Here is a 13,793-nt window from a genome sequence, read left to right on the forward strand (position 1 = left end):
TCCCCCCTCATTGTCCCTATACTCCAGTGACCACCTGGGTACTATTTACACCTCCTGGGACAGCCATCTCCTTGAGACAGGACTCCTGCGAGCTATGATAATCCTGATGGCTACCAAATAACACTATACTCCAACGCTGCTCATACGCTTTTGTTATATTTGGAATGCATTGCAAGACTTCAGTTATGGATTAGATACATCAATAGGTATTTTAATTAACAGATTTCATAAAAATAATTTTAAATTTTAAACTTAATAGTAAGATTCTCAGAAGATGACACAGCCAGGTAAAAAACATAGTTCCTTGAGCCAAGGAAGCCCACTGCGTTTCAGGAGGCATTCATCCCAGAGAGGGATGTCTCTCCTATCTCTCACTCCTCCAGAAAAACTGTGAAAGGAGAAGTATATTTGGTTCTGTTCATAATTTTATGTGCAAATACAGGATCCATTAAAGGGGGATGATGAATTAAGATATTTACTGACTAATGTGATGATGAACATCTTCTGCTTCACTGGTGAGTTTCATCTCTCATATTCATCTCAATATTTCTGATTAAAGATTACAGATACTTTACAGTATGAGAACATGTTTCCTGTGTGATTTTGTGTTAATCTGTAGGCACCTAACCTAGCCAGCTAACTTAAATGACTAGTTCTCCTGGGATGCATATGTGGCCAGGAAAAAGAGAAGGCAGTTCAGAGCAGGACTCTAGGTTACATACACAGGGAGCTGAGAGAGATTAGCTAGATATAATTTAGATGTTTAAAGCTGAATATTGTGACTACCTCCCTGCACCTGTTATTACATGACTCATCTTTTTCATTCAAGGCCCAGGTGGAAATACATTGATGTGGTTTCAGTGTAATATTATAACTAGAGATTGGTATCCATGTTATTACAAGTAGACAGCTCTAGTCCTTAAGACTGAACTCTAAAGCTAGAGGACATAGTGCTGCACAGCTCCCAGCCCTAACAACAATATCTTAGGCACCTTGTATGGCCTGCCTCTTTCACAAAACCCCTGCTAGTCAGCTAGAAAAATGCCATCATTTTTTAGTCTCTGTTCTTCCACTTCTGAGGCTTTAATTTCATTATCTGCTTAGTTTTCAGCAATTTTCAATGGTTTTTTCCAAGCTCTTACACATAAGAAACTAGAGCCCCTATCCCCAGGGGAAGAAGAGGCTCATCTGGGAAGGGATTCAGAGAACATGAACTAGGCTCCTGCTGGGAATGGCCTGTCTCCAGACTGGAGTTGGAACCCATGCAGCGTGGTCTTTTGGCATGAAGTAGCTGGGAGGGGTCCTATCCCCTCTTCACCACCCCCCAAAGCCTTTTCACCTTTAACTGTACAATGTCAATTGCAATGCAGTCAGTTCTTCTGGCATGAGAACACAAAGAACTTGGATGTATTTTCAGAGTTTGGGGCGGGGGAAGAGGGAAAAAACCTTGAGTATTCTCCAAATTCTTCACTTTTCCCGAGGTCAGCTAGAAGAGGGCCAAGGAGTCCTATGCAACTTGTGCAGATATTTGCACTGGTATTTGTTTGCTAATTTCAGTTGTTAATGATGAAAAATGTCTCAAGTCAGATACTTCCAACCAGCTGTAGTTCTGCGAGGCAGGGCTCTCTTATTCTTTCATTTCAGTAGGTTGCCACGTCTTTATGTTTTGCCTCAGCCTGTCTGGTCCTTTTCAGTTGCTTTTATTTAAGAAAAGCATTCTTAAACCTAAAGATGGGAAAGATGAATAGTTACTTGAACAGCCCCCAGATACCCTGAACTTAGAGATTTATCATTATGTATCTAAGGCTTTGCTTTACCAATCATAACATTTTATTCCCCTGTGTGGGGTCTAGTGCTCCCTTTTGAAAGCTCCTGGTATATTGTAACAAGGATGTCATTATATATAGTAATAATGGTGTCTGGCCAGAAGGTATCCGAGTATAGCTGTATTAGTTTAAATTCACACTTAGTTTTGCCCAGTATGTATTTCCCTAAGTGACTAGACCTACACTTTGTGTTTGTTTGAATCTGCTGATTTACACATGAATATTGGGCACTTAAAAATCACTTACCACTGATCTGCATGCACCTGTTTTCCTGCAAGTTAGCAACCAATGCCCGTCACAAATAATGGGGCACCCAAAAATGCAGTAGCCAAGTATTCAAAGTGGCCATTTAAAATGTAGCCTTGTATACAGAGAACCAGCCTTTCTGCCCAGTAAACTGATAGGAATGACCTCTAGGTAAATCTTAAATACATGTATTGCAGCGAAACACTGTTGGACAGTGCTCCGTCATCAATCAGTCTGTGTTCTTGAGGACACTATTTTTCAAGATGCTTGCTTTAAGAATAAAGCCTTGTGTTGTAATGAATGTGTGCTAACTGATCCCCCAAGCCATTTGTATTTTTTTTTATTTGGATCAGTGTCAGAGTTGAGCTTCTGTAAGAAATTTTTGCAGTATTCTATTTGTACTCTTCATTATTTCAAGTAAAGGACACAAAACTCTTTATGCACCCAGAGTCTGCACTGATTCGTTTATATCCTGTATTTTGTTAACATGTTACCGAGATTGCTAATTTTCATGACAATTGTTATTGTACCATCAGTGCTTAATGGCAAGGCATCATTATTCAATGCTGGTCAATCAGGCACTAAGACATGTGCAAGACATCAGGCTGAACCCATATAGATGTCGTGCACTCCCCTGCTAATGAATGCAGTTTTGTAAAAAGGTTTAAACACGGTTGGCATCCTTAATGTAAGGTTTGCAAAAGCTTATTCGGGAACTGCTTTGTGTTTATATGGAGTAGATCTAAACATGTCACAGAGTTAGACCCATTGTGTGCATGTGTGCATGAAGCTATGGAGAGGAGCAAATCATTTTGGGTTTTGAAATGTGGAAAGGCAGCACAATTTTGGCCATGGTGGAAGTGGGGGGAACTGATTCACCAGGGACATCAGTGTTTGGTACAGGATATGCGACTTCTGCAAAGCAGTGGTCGCTGTGTGCAACAAAGCAGTGACCCCCAAAAGCAGAGTGTCATTCTTCATCTCACAAAGTTGGCACTAGCTGGAGAGAGCCTCCAGCGCACCAGTGGTCAGATGTTAGGCACTGCAACCAGAAGCCAGGAGAGAGGGTCAGGCATTTAGAAAGGAGGAGCAGAAGGAAACTCATCAGGAGTGGGATGAGCTTTCTGTGTTGTTAGCCCAGTGCTCTTCCAACGCGTCAGTTAACATTACCCTTGCATCTGCTTTAGTTACTGTTTCTATGTGGTTTTGCACCCAAATGTTTTGGGCTGCTGTCCATGATAAACTAGATGGAACTTGGTTTAAAAGCACAGATTTTCATCTCTTCTAACTCAAAGCAGAATGAGCCCTTGTGCTCCTAGAGTTTCAAGTATGAAAGGAACAGTAGACATTGGCTGTTAACGAGCTCCAGCGCGCCGGGCTGCCGCAGAACTTGGTGTGAGTTCAGTGTCTACGCTGCATCAACTAAATGGTTAATTCATCTCATATCAACAGCACTATGATTCATAATGTAAACTTGAGGAATCCTTGATGTTTCAGTCACACATTCCTCTTAATTTGGCCATGCATTCTTTTAAAGCTACAGTGTGCTAACTTAATAAAATGCAGCATGCAAATGCACAAGTTTTTGCCTTCAGGCATTTTAGCCATGGATGTTTCAATGGGTGTCTTCTTTCAAGTATATATTCTTTCTTAAATTATTTACCCTGTAAACATGCTTTGCATTTTCAAAGAAGAATCTGGGCTTCCTCATTCACCATATTTTGTTGAATTTAAGGTGTAATAGAGATAAAAGATTATCATCTGCTTCTTGTGAGCATGTTAGCCTTTGGGATTTTTTGTAGCAAATGTTAGGCCCCATGTTCTTCTCCTTTGGTATTATCACTCCCTCCCCCACTTCAATTTCTTGATGCTTTGCCTAGAGCAATACCCACTGGCAGTGTCTGGCTGTGACAGTACTATAGGCTTCTCTACAGATGGGTCCTGCCAATGCCAACCATTGTTCTACCACTGTGAGCTGGCTTGACTGTCTTGGATCACTCAAAGTCTCCTTTCCTCTTGATTTTCTTTGCTCTCAAGGGTCACCCATGCCTGTTGACTTTGAGATCTGAAATGTGCTGACACCCAGAACTTGTGTTCTCTGTCTGAGCAGCAACTCACAGACTCAGACTTCAACACTCATCGCTTGCTAAGCCCCCCTCAAGACCATCCTGCTGCTACCAAACAGCTCTGTCATTCTCCTCCTAGCACCATCCTTCTACAGTTTGCAGTTACTTGAATTTTGCTTGCTCACTTGAGAGTAAAACAGTAAAACTCAACGTTATTCTTTTTTTTAAAGACATAAAATTAATCTTTAACTGTGGGCTTGAATATTAAAAGTATATAATGCTTAAGCATAGGAGTCTGTTGATAACATCCATCCTATTTCATGATTAATTTGTTCCTTTTAATATGATATTCTTTCGCTGCACTGTGCAGACTAATTCAGATTCCTGGAAATTGAACTTTGATATGTATTTCCTAGATTCACACCGTAAGTGAACCTTCAATTAGCAGATACAGGTGGCAGCATGCCTCGCTCGATGTGCTCCTCACAAGGATTTTTTAGGGACACTGCTTAAATAATCTTGCGGTCAGGATTGTGCTGCCAGAGTATTAAAAATAAAGTATTTGGAGGATTCGACGCTTTATTAATTTTTCTCTAATTTTCAGTCTCAGACGATGAAATGCTTTTTCAGTGGGCCGGAGATAGAAGGAGCTGATTTAAACACTCAGTGTGCTATGTATGCCTTTGCCTAACTATGTGTTAGATTAAGCGAGTTTCACTCACAGTTAATCCTTTGTAAATTAGCATTATGGATGCCTTGGGGCCCACATCCCACAAATAAAATGGTTGTCAAGCCAGCTGCACTGTGTATTACTTAAGGCTGAATGTTTTAAGAGTTTTCATGCTTTTAATCTATTTCACTGCTGAGTTTCAGTTTTGCTGAGTGTCTTTTCAGGAGTGATGGGAGTGAGTGAGTAAATATATATTCTGGTTTTCATGCATTTGCCTGGGCAAATCGTTTGTTATCAGGTGTTTGGCAGAGAATGTCACACCCCGCCACAAAAGAGAAGCTTGTAAGTTCAGGTGTTAAACTGAAGTGCAAACCAACAAGGACCAAAAGCCCTTAATTAGCTTTATTTTGTTAGCCTGCTACACTTCTTTTTTTTTAGGGGAGAAAAAGGAGAAACATCCCTCCCTCCTCCTCATCCTTTTGGCAGAGTAAATATTGCCTGTTAAGTTTGAATTAGCTGTCATCGCAAAAGAATTAATGCTGTGGTTGAGCCTTTCTAGTGAGGAAGGGAAAAATAAACGAGACAGATCTTAGTTCAGCTTTAAGTGATAAATGAGGACAAAGCAGCCCATTCATCTCCTGCTAGGAAAGTGGACACAAACACTAAAGCAGTTTTGCGGAAGACGTGTCAGCAAATGTGATCATTTTGTAACCTGTCAGGAGGATAGAGAGCTAGTCCTTTTAGAGTGTCACAGGGGAGGGTGTCCATCTGATGTGACAGTTTTCATCCATCCATTTACTGCTTTTTCTTTAGGTGGGGGGTAAGTAAGGAGAGAGCTGGAGTTGGTTGAAACTCCATTTTTCTTTACTCTTTCCAATATAATTTATATGTATATGCACCCGCATCCAAATGAAAAACATTTACCAAGAAAAACTCCCCTCTGCTCTCTAGAGTTTCTCCTCTCTTTCACTGCGTGAAATATGCTCATTTTAACACATTACATTCCCTGTCTTCAAGTTGGAGCCTTGTACTTAGTTTGATGTTTCACAAAACATAGTTTTACCTCTTCTTACCATTTGCTGGTTGGTGAAGGCTTTGGTTTGGTTTGGTTTGCAGAAGCACAAGAAAAAATGTGACTTGGGGTGCTTGTGTTACATTTGGTTGTTGGGGTCTTTCTGTTGTACGTCTCCAATTCCAATGATATGCTTCATGTAGAAATACATTTTGCTAAAGTTCCTATTTCATGAAGCCTGTCACAATATTATTCCTCCTCTGTGAGAATGGAATAACAAACTGTGAATTCCTACAATCCAAATCCTCCAGTAAAATGCCTCAAATTCTACCATTTGTTGAAATTTTTATTCATTTTAATTGACCTATTAATTTAAGGCAAAATCTGAAGTGATGTGGTGTGTGCTTTTAGAAGCAGGGATTTCTCCCAACGAATGCTCGAACAATATTAGGACTTTCTACTTCTGGCATCCTTTTATTATTACTAATTTCCTTTTTTTTTTTTTAATGCTACATAGAAAATGTAACATTTGCCCATTACCATAAGTAAAGGTATGCTACAGAGACAGGCGATGCTTTTACAACATAAGCTTCACAGTTTGACACTTGCTTCTTTATATCATCCTTTTCTTCAAAACTATCTTTTATACTTTTCCCTTGGTATTTTAGTACAAGTAAGTATCTCATTGACATGTGTTTCCTTGAAATCTGGTACCTTAATAGTAAAATCCCTTGAAAATTAATAAACTGTTTCTGTTCAGATTAAAAAAGCTGTGAAGATTTCAGAACGGCTTTAAAAAATACGATGGTATTTACTATTACAAACCACCCTGCTTGGACTGCCTCGACTGAAGACTAATTATTTCATATGTTCTTAAAAGGCTAATAAATTGTAGCGTTCTGTATTTCCGTTATCCTAATATGTATACAAGTAATTAAGAAAAGTCTAATTCTTTCCTGGATGCAAAAGTTGGATTTAATAGCTGCATAAAGAAATGTTTGGAAGCACTGGATTTTGAAATAAGTGAAAAGCAATTAATATACCCAAAATGGTATCAAAAATCCTAAATTTGTGAGAATATGTCTTTTCTCCAAGGTATTTATCTGTGTGATTCTTTTTATGATTTTTATGTACATATATGTGTATATGTTCTGCTATTTTGATTTATTTGGGGGGTTTATTCACCTTTTTTTTTTTCTCTCTTCTACTATTTTTCAGGATCATCCAAAACCGGATTTTGATCGTGGTTCTGGCAGTCATCATCATCTTCACCACCATGATGGCTATTTTTCTTTCTGTCAGGGGACGCTGATATCTTTGTTCTTCACTAAACAGCAACAAACTGCTTGTTCTGAGTAATTAAGACAAAGTGGTCACATGAATCATTCTCTTGCACTGACAGAGTCTCCCTCTCTTTTCCACTCTTCAACTCAGGTGCAAGTGGTGTAAAATATTTTGTATTATGGATGGCATAGTTGGTGGCATGTGACGTTGATTATTTTTTCCTACAATTTTGTCTTTATCTGAGTGTTTCAGAAGCTTAATATTTGTTGGGGTGAAGGCTTGTTCTGGTTTAAAAAGAGTTACCGTGTGTTGAATTCTGCCCCAGACAATTAGCCTGTAAGTTGAGTCAGAGAAGAGGGTCTTTGCACTTTCCTTTTGCTACATGGGGTGTATGAATATCAAGCAGTATCTGACCTTCTGTGATATAGAATATAAGTAAAGCAGAGACCAAATGATGTAGAAAGTGAACCTGTCTCCTGTGACTAACTCCCGATCATGAATTGCCGTAATAGATGTAACATGCTTAAGAACAGTAGTTTTAAAAAGAGAGCAACCTTAGGGTGATGTTTAATATCTGATGTGGATCCAGCACTCTATTTAACTTTTTTTCTTTAATAGGCTTTCTTTTCTGCGTTTTCAAAACATCTCCACTTTCATCAAGAATATAATAATGCATCACATACCCAAAATGGAGTTGTGACCACAGCCCATCTATTGAATCTCTTTTAAATCTTCCAGTATTGATATATATACTGATAAGCATACACACTAGGCCCTTACTGAAGATTTATAAAGATACTTATCTGTTCATTGCTGATTGAAAAGAGATGCAAAGTAATAGTTCAGCAACAAATACATGATTATAGTGCATTAAATGAAAATCGAGATTTTTAATATTGGCCTGACTATGTTGCGACTGCATGTTGGAGATATTTTCAGTGTATTCAATTCTGATGTGATACTCCCCTTTTTAAACAGAAACTGTAAAAATGTTAATTTATACATGCCTTTAGCTGATATAATATATCATAGTTTCATCTACCTGTGTGTAAATGAGCTGTTTCTCTTTTCCTATTGGCTGCACTTCTCCTATAGACAGGCCTAGGTCATTTGGCTTATAATTAAGCTTATGACTCCAGAAAAGGTCTATTTCTGTTGATGTGGCAAAATGATTTCCATGATAATTTGTAAATTCATTATATGCAATCCCTTACAAATGTTACAAATTGCGAGGGATTTTAAGCCCTTGAACTAAAGCTGTAAAATCTTTTCAGAAAGATGTTCAAAATAAAAAGAAGCTGGTGACTTTCAAACTCCCCCCAAATTAGGTAGGAACTGAGCACCAAATTCTTATGTGTGCATTAGTACTTTTGGGGTTTTGGCATCCCTGCGGTCTCTGCCAACTTGCTCTGCTGACCCCGAGAGCTGATTTTAGGATAAACATCTGGAAGTTGATTTTGGCCATAGATACGTCCCCTGTTTTCTTTAGATGGAAACAAATAACTCAGCTAAAAGGATGTTGGTACTGATGCCACAGCTTGAAAGATGGTGATAAACACAGAATAAATGGATCCACATGAAAAATTATACCCATTGGAACAAATGGAAGTGTATATGGTCAGCTGTGGTTTCTGCACTATATGCAGCTCACAACTAAGTTCAGAAGTGGTTTCTGTGCCAGTTTTCTCTGCCAGCTCATGTCGGTGGCTGTAGGGTTGTGTGAGTACAAGAGTTCCTGGGTAATACAGACCCATGTTTTCGGGAGGTTCTGCATCTGTGCAGTGCAGCTCAGTCATGTTCAGCTCCTCACCTCAAAGGCCATGCACTGACATGAGGCCATGGGTGTCCCCTTTGTCTCCTCCTAGGGAACCTCTGCTTTTATCTATTTGAGGTATGTCATATTTATCACATGGCTTTTGGACATGGAAGGATTTGGGTGTTCAGCTTACAGTGTGCAGGCTGGCTGGCCTTCAGTCACAACGTGCACTCACATTAAGCATTTGGGGTTGTGTAAGCAGAGCTTTGGCCATTAGCTTCGAGTGATGGCACTGGGCTGAGTTCAGGCAAATTAGAACAATGCCTGGCAGCATTAAAAGGTATTTATTCTCTGCTAAGCAAATTAGGAGATGCATATTTTGTAAAGCAGAAAACTGTCTAGAAAATGTTAAGCTCTGTCCGTTGCCTAGACATTCTCCACGTTGCCTCAATAATTTAACTATCATGGGAATTGATTCATGACTACTGATCTTAACACTGACCTATGACTAGGTTTTGCCCTCTATCTAGCCACCTGCTGGAATCAGCAAAAAGCTGAAAGGAAGCTAGTTTTCCTTATCCCAGTATAAATCTGGGGCATAGTGTCACATCAGATACATCCACTCAGATGGGCAAAAAGAAAGACTGCCATGCAAAGCCTTCATCTCCACTTTTGATGAACCCGCCATCGTGATGTTTCTCATGCTAACCTGTTAATAACTCTCTGTGCCTGCTTTGCATCTTCGTGTACTCCCCACATGTAAAATAGTGCTCGGGTGACATTATGCTCTTCAAAATGCAGTGTTACTGCTCTTTCCCCTTTTCCTCCGGCTCTGGAAGCATGCGGGCATGATGCATGAAATCCACACCGTTTGGTGGGGATTGAGTGACTTCGGTTGAGAGCACAGCCTGAGCCACCCACAGGTAGGGTGACACCTCCGGGTCCAGCCTTCCCCTGAACTATTTTAGTGGCATCTATAGCGCATCTGTGAATGAATCGAAGAGCTTACAAATGTAAACCTCAAAGAGCGAAATGTTTCTAATGTTGCCAGCCTTTGTGGAGAAATGACAAATTAAGAAGCGCACGCGTGGTGCTGCGTGCAAATTCCATCCTTGCTAAACAGCTGCACTCGCAGAATAAATAAACCAATTCTATGCTGATACAAAATCAAAAGCCATTTAATTAAAGACTCTTAAGTTTTAAAGGGTTTTAAATGTTATACTTTTTGGGGAAATATCAGAAAATGTAGCTTGACTGACGTCAGTTCCCATCTCTGGGATGGGAGGCCATTTGCTATTCTGTTTAAGGCAGGCTGGATTGTCTTATTTTGGAGCCAGCTTGGTGGGGGGTTTTCTTTGCTGCTGCTTCAGAGCTCTGAGCTTCAAAGGCTGAAATTAATGGTGAACAAAATTGTGCGGCTCTGACCATCCCATGCGGGGCAAACCCATCGAGGGTTATCATTAAGTAAAGAAATAAAGAAAAAAAAACCCTGCCAGTTCCAAGAAAACCTCATCAGATAATGACCTCTGTGATTGGGTTTTCATTACCAAACAGCATCCAGAGATTGTCTGCCCCATAGAAGGAGAAAAAAAAAAAAGGGGGGGGAAAAAGAAGAAAAGAAAAAGAAAGAAAAAGCAACTGTGTCTCTCTCTCTTTCTCTCTCTCGCTCTCTCTCTCCCCTTTTTTTTTTTTGCACATCTTTTCTTTAAACCTGTCAGATCATTTCAGTATTTCAAATCCGAGGAAAACAGCCTGCCTGCTGCTGTATTTGAAGTTGTAATGGTGTCAAAAAGTCACGACTGACTGACAGCCGTCAGTCCCAGAGGAGCTCATTAAATCATAAAAACTTGACAAGGAAATAATTGAGCATCACTGGCAACTTGGCGCCTGTTTAGACGTTTTTATTTTCTTTCATTATTAGTCCCCACCATTACGTTCATTAACAAATTGCATTAAACAACTGTTAAGGGCTAATGATTTGTTTATCGCTTTTTTTTATTATTATTATTATTATTTAAACATTAGCTGCGTCATGTGGTACCTCAGCAGCCGCATACTATCATCTGACTGAATATTTTTCCACTCAGAGCTCTGGGTACTGCTGGAATATGAAATAGATTATTCATTACCCTCCTCTTTGCCACTGATTTGGTTTCATGTAGCGTCTTCCACAGAGAAAGATGAAAACTTGTCAAAAATAGGTTATATCTTATTCTAAGGGCAACAATAGCAGCAGGTACAGGCACACTTTAATATTTAATTAAGGCTGATGTTAACCCCTTTAAATGACTTTAGCTGTGAGTAATATTCAAGTGCAGAAGAAAAAAATAATGGTACTTAATTTGCAAACTGTACAGCAGGCATTCATCTTCGAGTTGCTAGCAAATTTATAGAATAATTTTAAATAATGAAATTTCTGATCATAAATATTTATGTCCACTTTTTTCCCCCCTTTTTTAACATAGTGGTAAATTAACCACTTTTGCACACATCCTAAATAAAGAAAATCTGCATCCTTTTTTTGGACTGGTTTGGTTTGAACTGCACCACTCGCATGTCAAAATCTGGCTAGGACTTTGTAGGGGGGGACAGAGCTACATGTGAATCCCCAGTAAAGTTGTTAGCTGTGGTAACGGCTTACACACTTATGTTTCAAGCAACTTGACAGCTTATGATAAACTTAGGGAGGATGTGGGCTGAGGCTTTTTTTTGTTTGGAGGGGACAGCGTGTGTTTTGGCATTTTTGGGGGTTTTGTATAAAACCATGGGAAGATTGTGTTTTGAAGCAGATAAAAATAACTGCTACTTTTCATAGGAAAAGCATATTTATCTCTAAGTTTATTTTTTCTGTGGAGTTTCAGTTGTCGGTTGTAAATAATCCTCTCACAGTAGAAGCTTCAGGAGAATTTTAAGATGGTAAAAAAAGGAACAGTCAAAGGCAGGGTACATGTTAGACTCCCTTTGCTTTATAATAGTCAGTCTTTGATCTTTTCTTATTCAATACATCTGAATGCAGTTTGCATTCGGCGTTACAGGACCGTGTTTACGGTGGGTCCCTATGTAGGGATGATGGCACAAATGGGGAGTGAGGTGTGATGACGTATTATGGGATGCTGCAGAGCAAATCCATGCAAGTCAGTGAAGCTCCCTCGCACTTCCTTGGAATAATTTGTCACTTCTGGAGTCACATGGGTAAGAGGCATGTAGCAGGTGAATATTTTATCCACTACTGCCTGGAAATGGCTTTTATTATATGCCTTAAACAGTCTTTGGTCGCAGTGGACCGGAACAGTGTGTCGGCTCCTCGCCATACCCATAGCCTGATGTGGGTGCGCGCTCTGGGCTCTGAACATAATGGAAAACAGAGGTGCATGTTGAGAAACACTTTAGCATCCTCAACTGCCATGTTTTATTTGTCACACATAAATAATGAAGGCATCTACAGGAGAGGGGGGGAGAAAGAGCTTATATACTGAGAACCGGTGAACTTGTGCACTCTTCATCCCTTCATCCAAACAACTGCCTTTGGCATGAATATCGGCTCAGTTGATACGAAGCTCTGTATTGATCTGTTGCTCAGGAAGGTCCGCTGGTAGCTCCTTGGACTTTTCCTGAAGGTATGGATGTAACAGGTCGGTACTGTTGGGATCTGGTGCTTCTGTCTCCATCTCACGTCAGACGAGTTCAACAGGGACAGACCCAGAGAGGGAGAGCTCCCAGCCCTCGGTCTGCCTAGCTTTCTATCTTTCACAAACACACAGACGTGATTACCTCTTCATGTCGGAAAACCTGCTTGGGAAACTGTTGTGCACAAGTAGAAGTAAAATGGTGTCTGCGGTCAGAGGGGCATCTCAGGGTGGATTTGGAGATAGTCTGCTATTCCCTAGGCAGTTATAAGGTTGTAAACAAACTCTGCATAACCTACAAACGCTGCTAATTCCATGGGGTTAGCTAGGTGTGAGGAGCTGTGTCCCCTACAGTAGGTACCGCTCCACTGTGGTGTTTTGGGGAACTGCTCCAACATTATCCTGCAAATGCGGGGGGGGGGGGGGGTTGTGCAGCCTGGGTGCTCTTTCGGTGTGTTTAGCCTTGGCTTTATCACAAGAAGAGATACGAGGGTGCTGTGGTATATCTGAAGAAGGTTGTGGACTCTGCAAGTCAGTGTCAGGTTTCTCACTAGGCTGGTGCCTTTTCGTTAATGAGCCATTCGGGAGCATATGAAGTGAAAGCATTAGCTGGATGTCTGTCCTGCCAGAAAACAGTATTAGAAAGGGGAAGTTTTATGCATTTTAAAGGTCCTTAAGCAGTTCTAAGCCATTGAAAAACTGCACAGGAAAGGGGGCTGTCCCTGCTGTCTTGTGGCCAGAGAGGTCAATAATACCGCCAAGCTTGCATTACCAGCTTTATGATGCATGCTTCCCGCTGGCTGCCATGTTGTCACTGCTGTCCTGGGCCAAATCCAAAGAAAACCTTCTCTTGCTGCTTCTTTATTCAGTTGCTTTCCCCATTCAGACCCTGACCTTGTCCAGTCATCACTGTCCCCAGCGAACATGACCACTGCGTCTGTGGATTTAATGAACTTTCCAGTTCTATTCTGCACCAGCTCAGTAACTCATTTGTACCTACTCCCTTTATTGGTACTGCTTGCAGGAGCTACAGTCAGGTATGCCTATTGAAGCAACACAAAAATACCCTATGAGTTTACCGCACAGCTAGAAAAACTTACTTGTAAGTAAAGCAATATTTAGCCTTCGTAGTAGAAACAGGTTTATGACTTTGTTCTGTCTCATTTGATGCATTTGTCTTCCTATCCCCTGCTAACTTTGAGCCCTTTGACCAAAATCAGCCAAACTGAATAGAAGAGCAGAGCTCTCAAAAATTCCTGTAGGTTTCAGGAAAATGAGCAGCCGAGAGGAGTCCCACTGGCGTCCCC

General features: G+C 40.4%; 1 protein-coding gene across 4 annotated transcripts in view; it reads left to right on the forward strand.

The window, feature by feature from the left end:
* Nucleotides 1-10,834, forward strand: part of VTI1A (vesicle transport through interaction with t-SNAREs 1A) — a 274,299-nt gene extending 263,465 nt beyond the window's left edge. For 2 of the 4 annotated variants that reach the window (XM_065672260.1, XM_065672261.1), the window contains one exon: nt 7,039-10,834. In XM_065672260.1, the coding sequence (XP_065528332.1) occupies nt 7,039-7,132 (94 nt within the window). In that variant the 3' untranslated portion in view covers nt 7,133-10,834. The remainder of the gene's footprint in view (nt 1-7,038) is intronic. The other 2 variants (XM_065672262.1, XM_065672263.1) reach the window with 1 other exon arrangement.
* The last annotated feature ends 2,959 nt before the right edge of the window (nt 10,835-13,793 follow it).

Source organism: Lathamus discolor, chromosome 3 (assembly GCF_037157495.1).
Source record: "Lathamus discolor isolate bLatDis1 chromosome 3, bLatDis1.hap1, whole genome shotgun sequence".
Classification (NCBI taxonomy): Eukaryota; Metazoa; Chordata; class Aves; order Psittaciformes; family Psittacidae; genus Lathamus; species Lathamus discolor.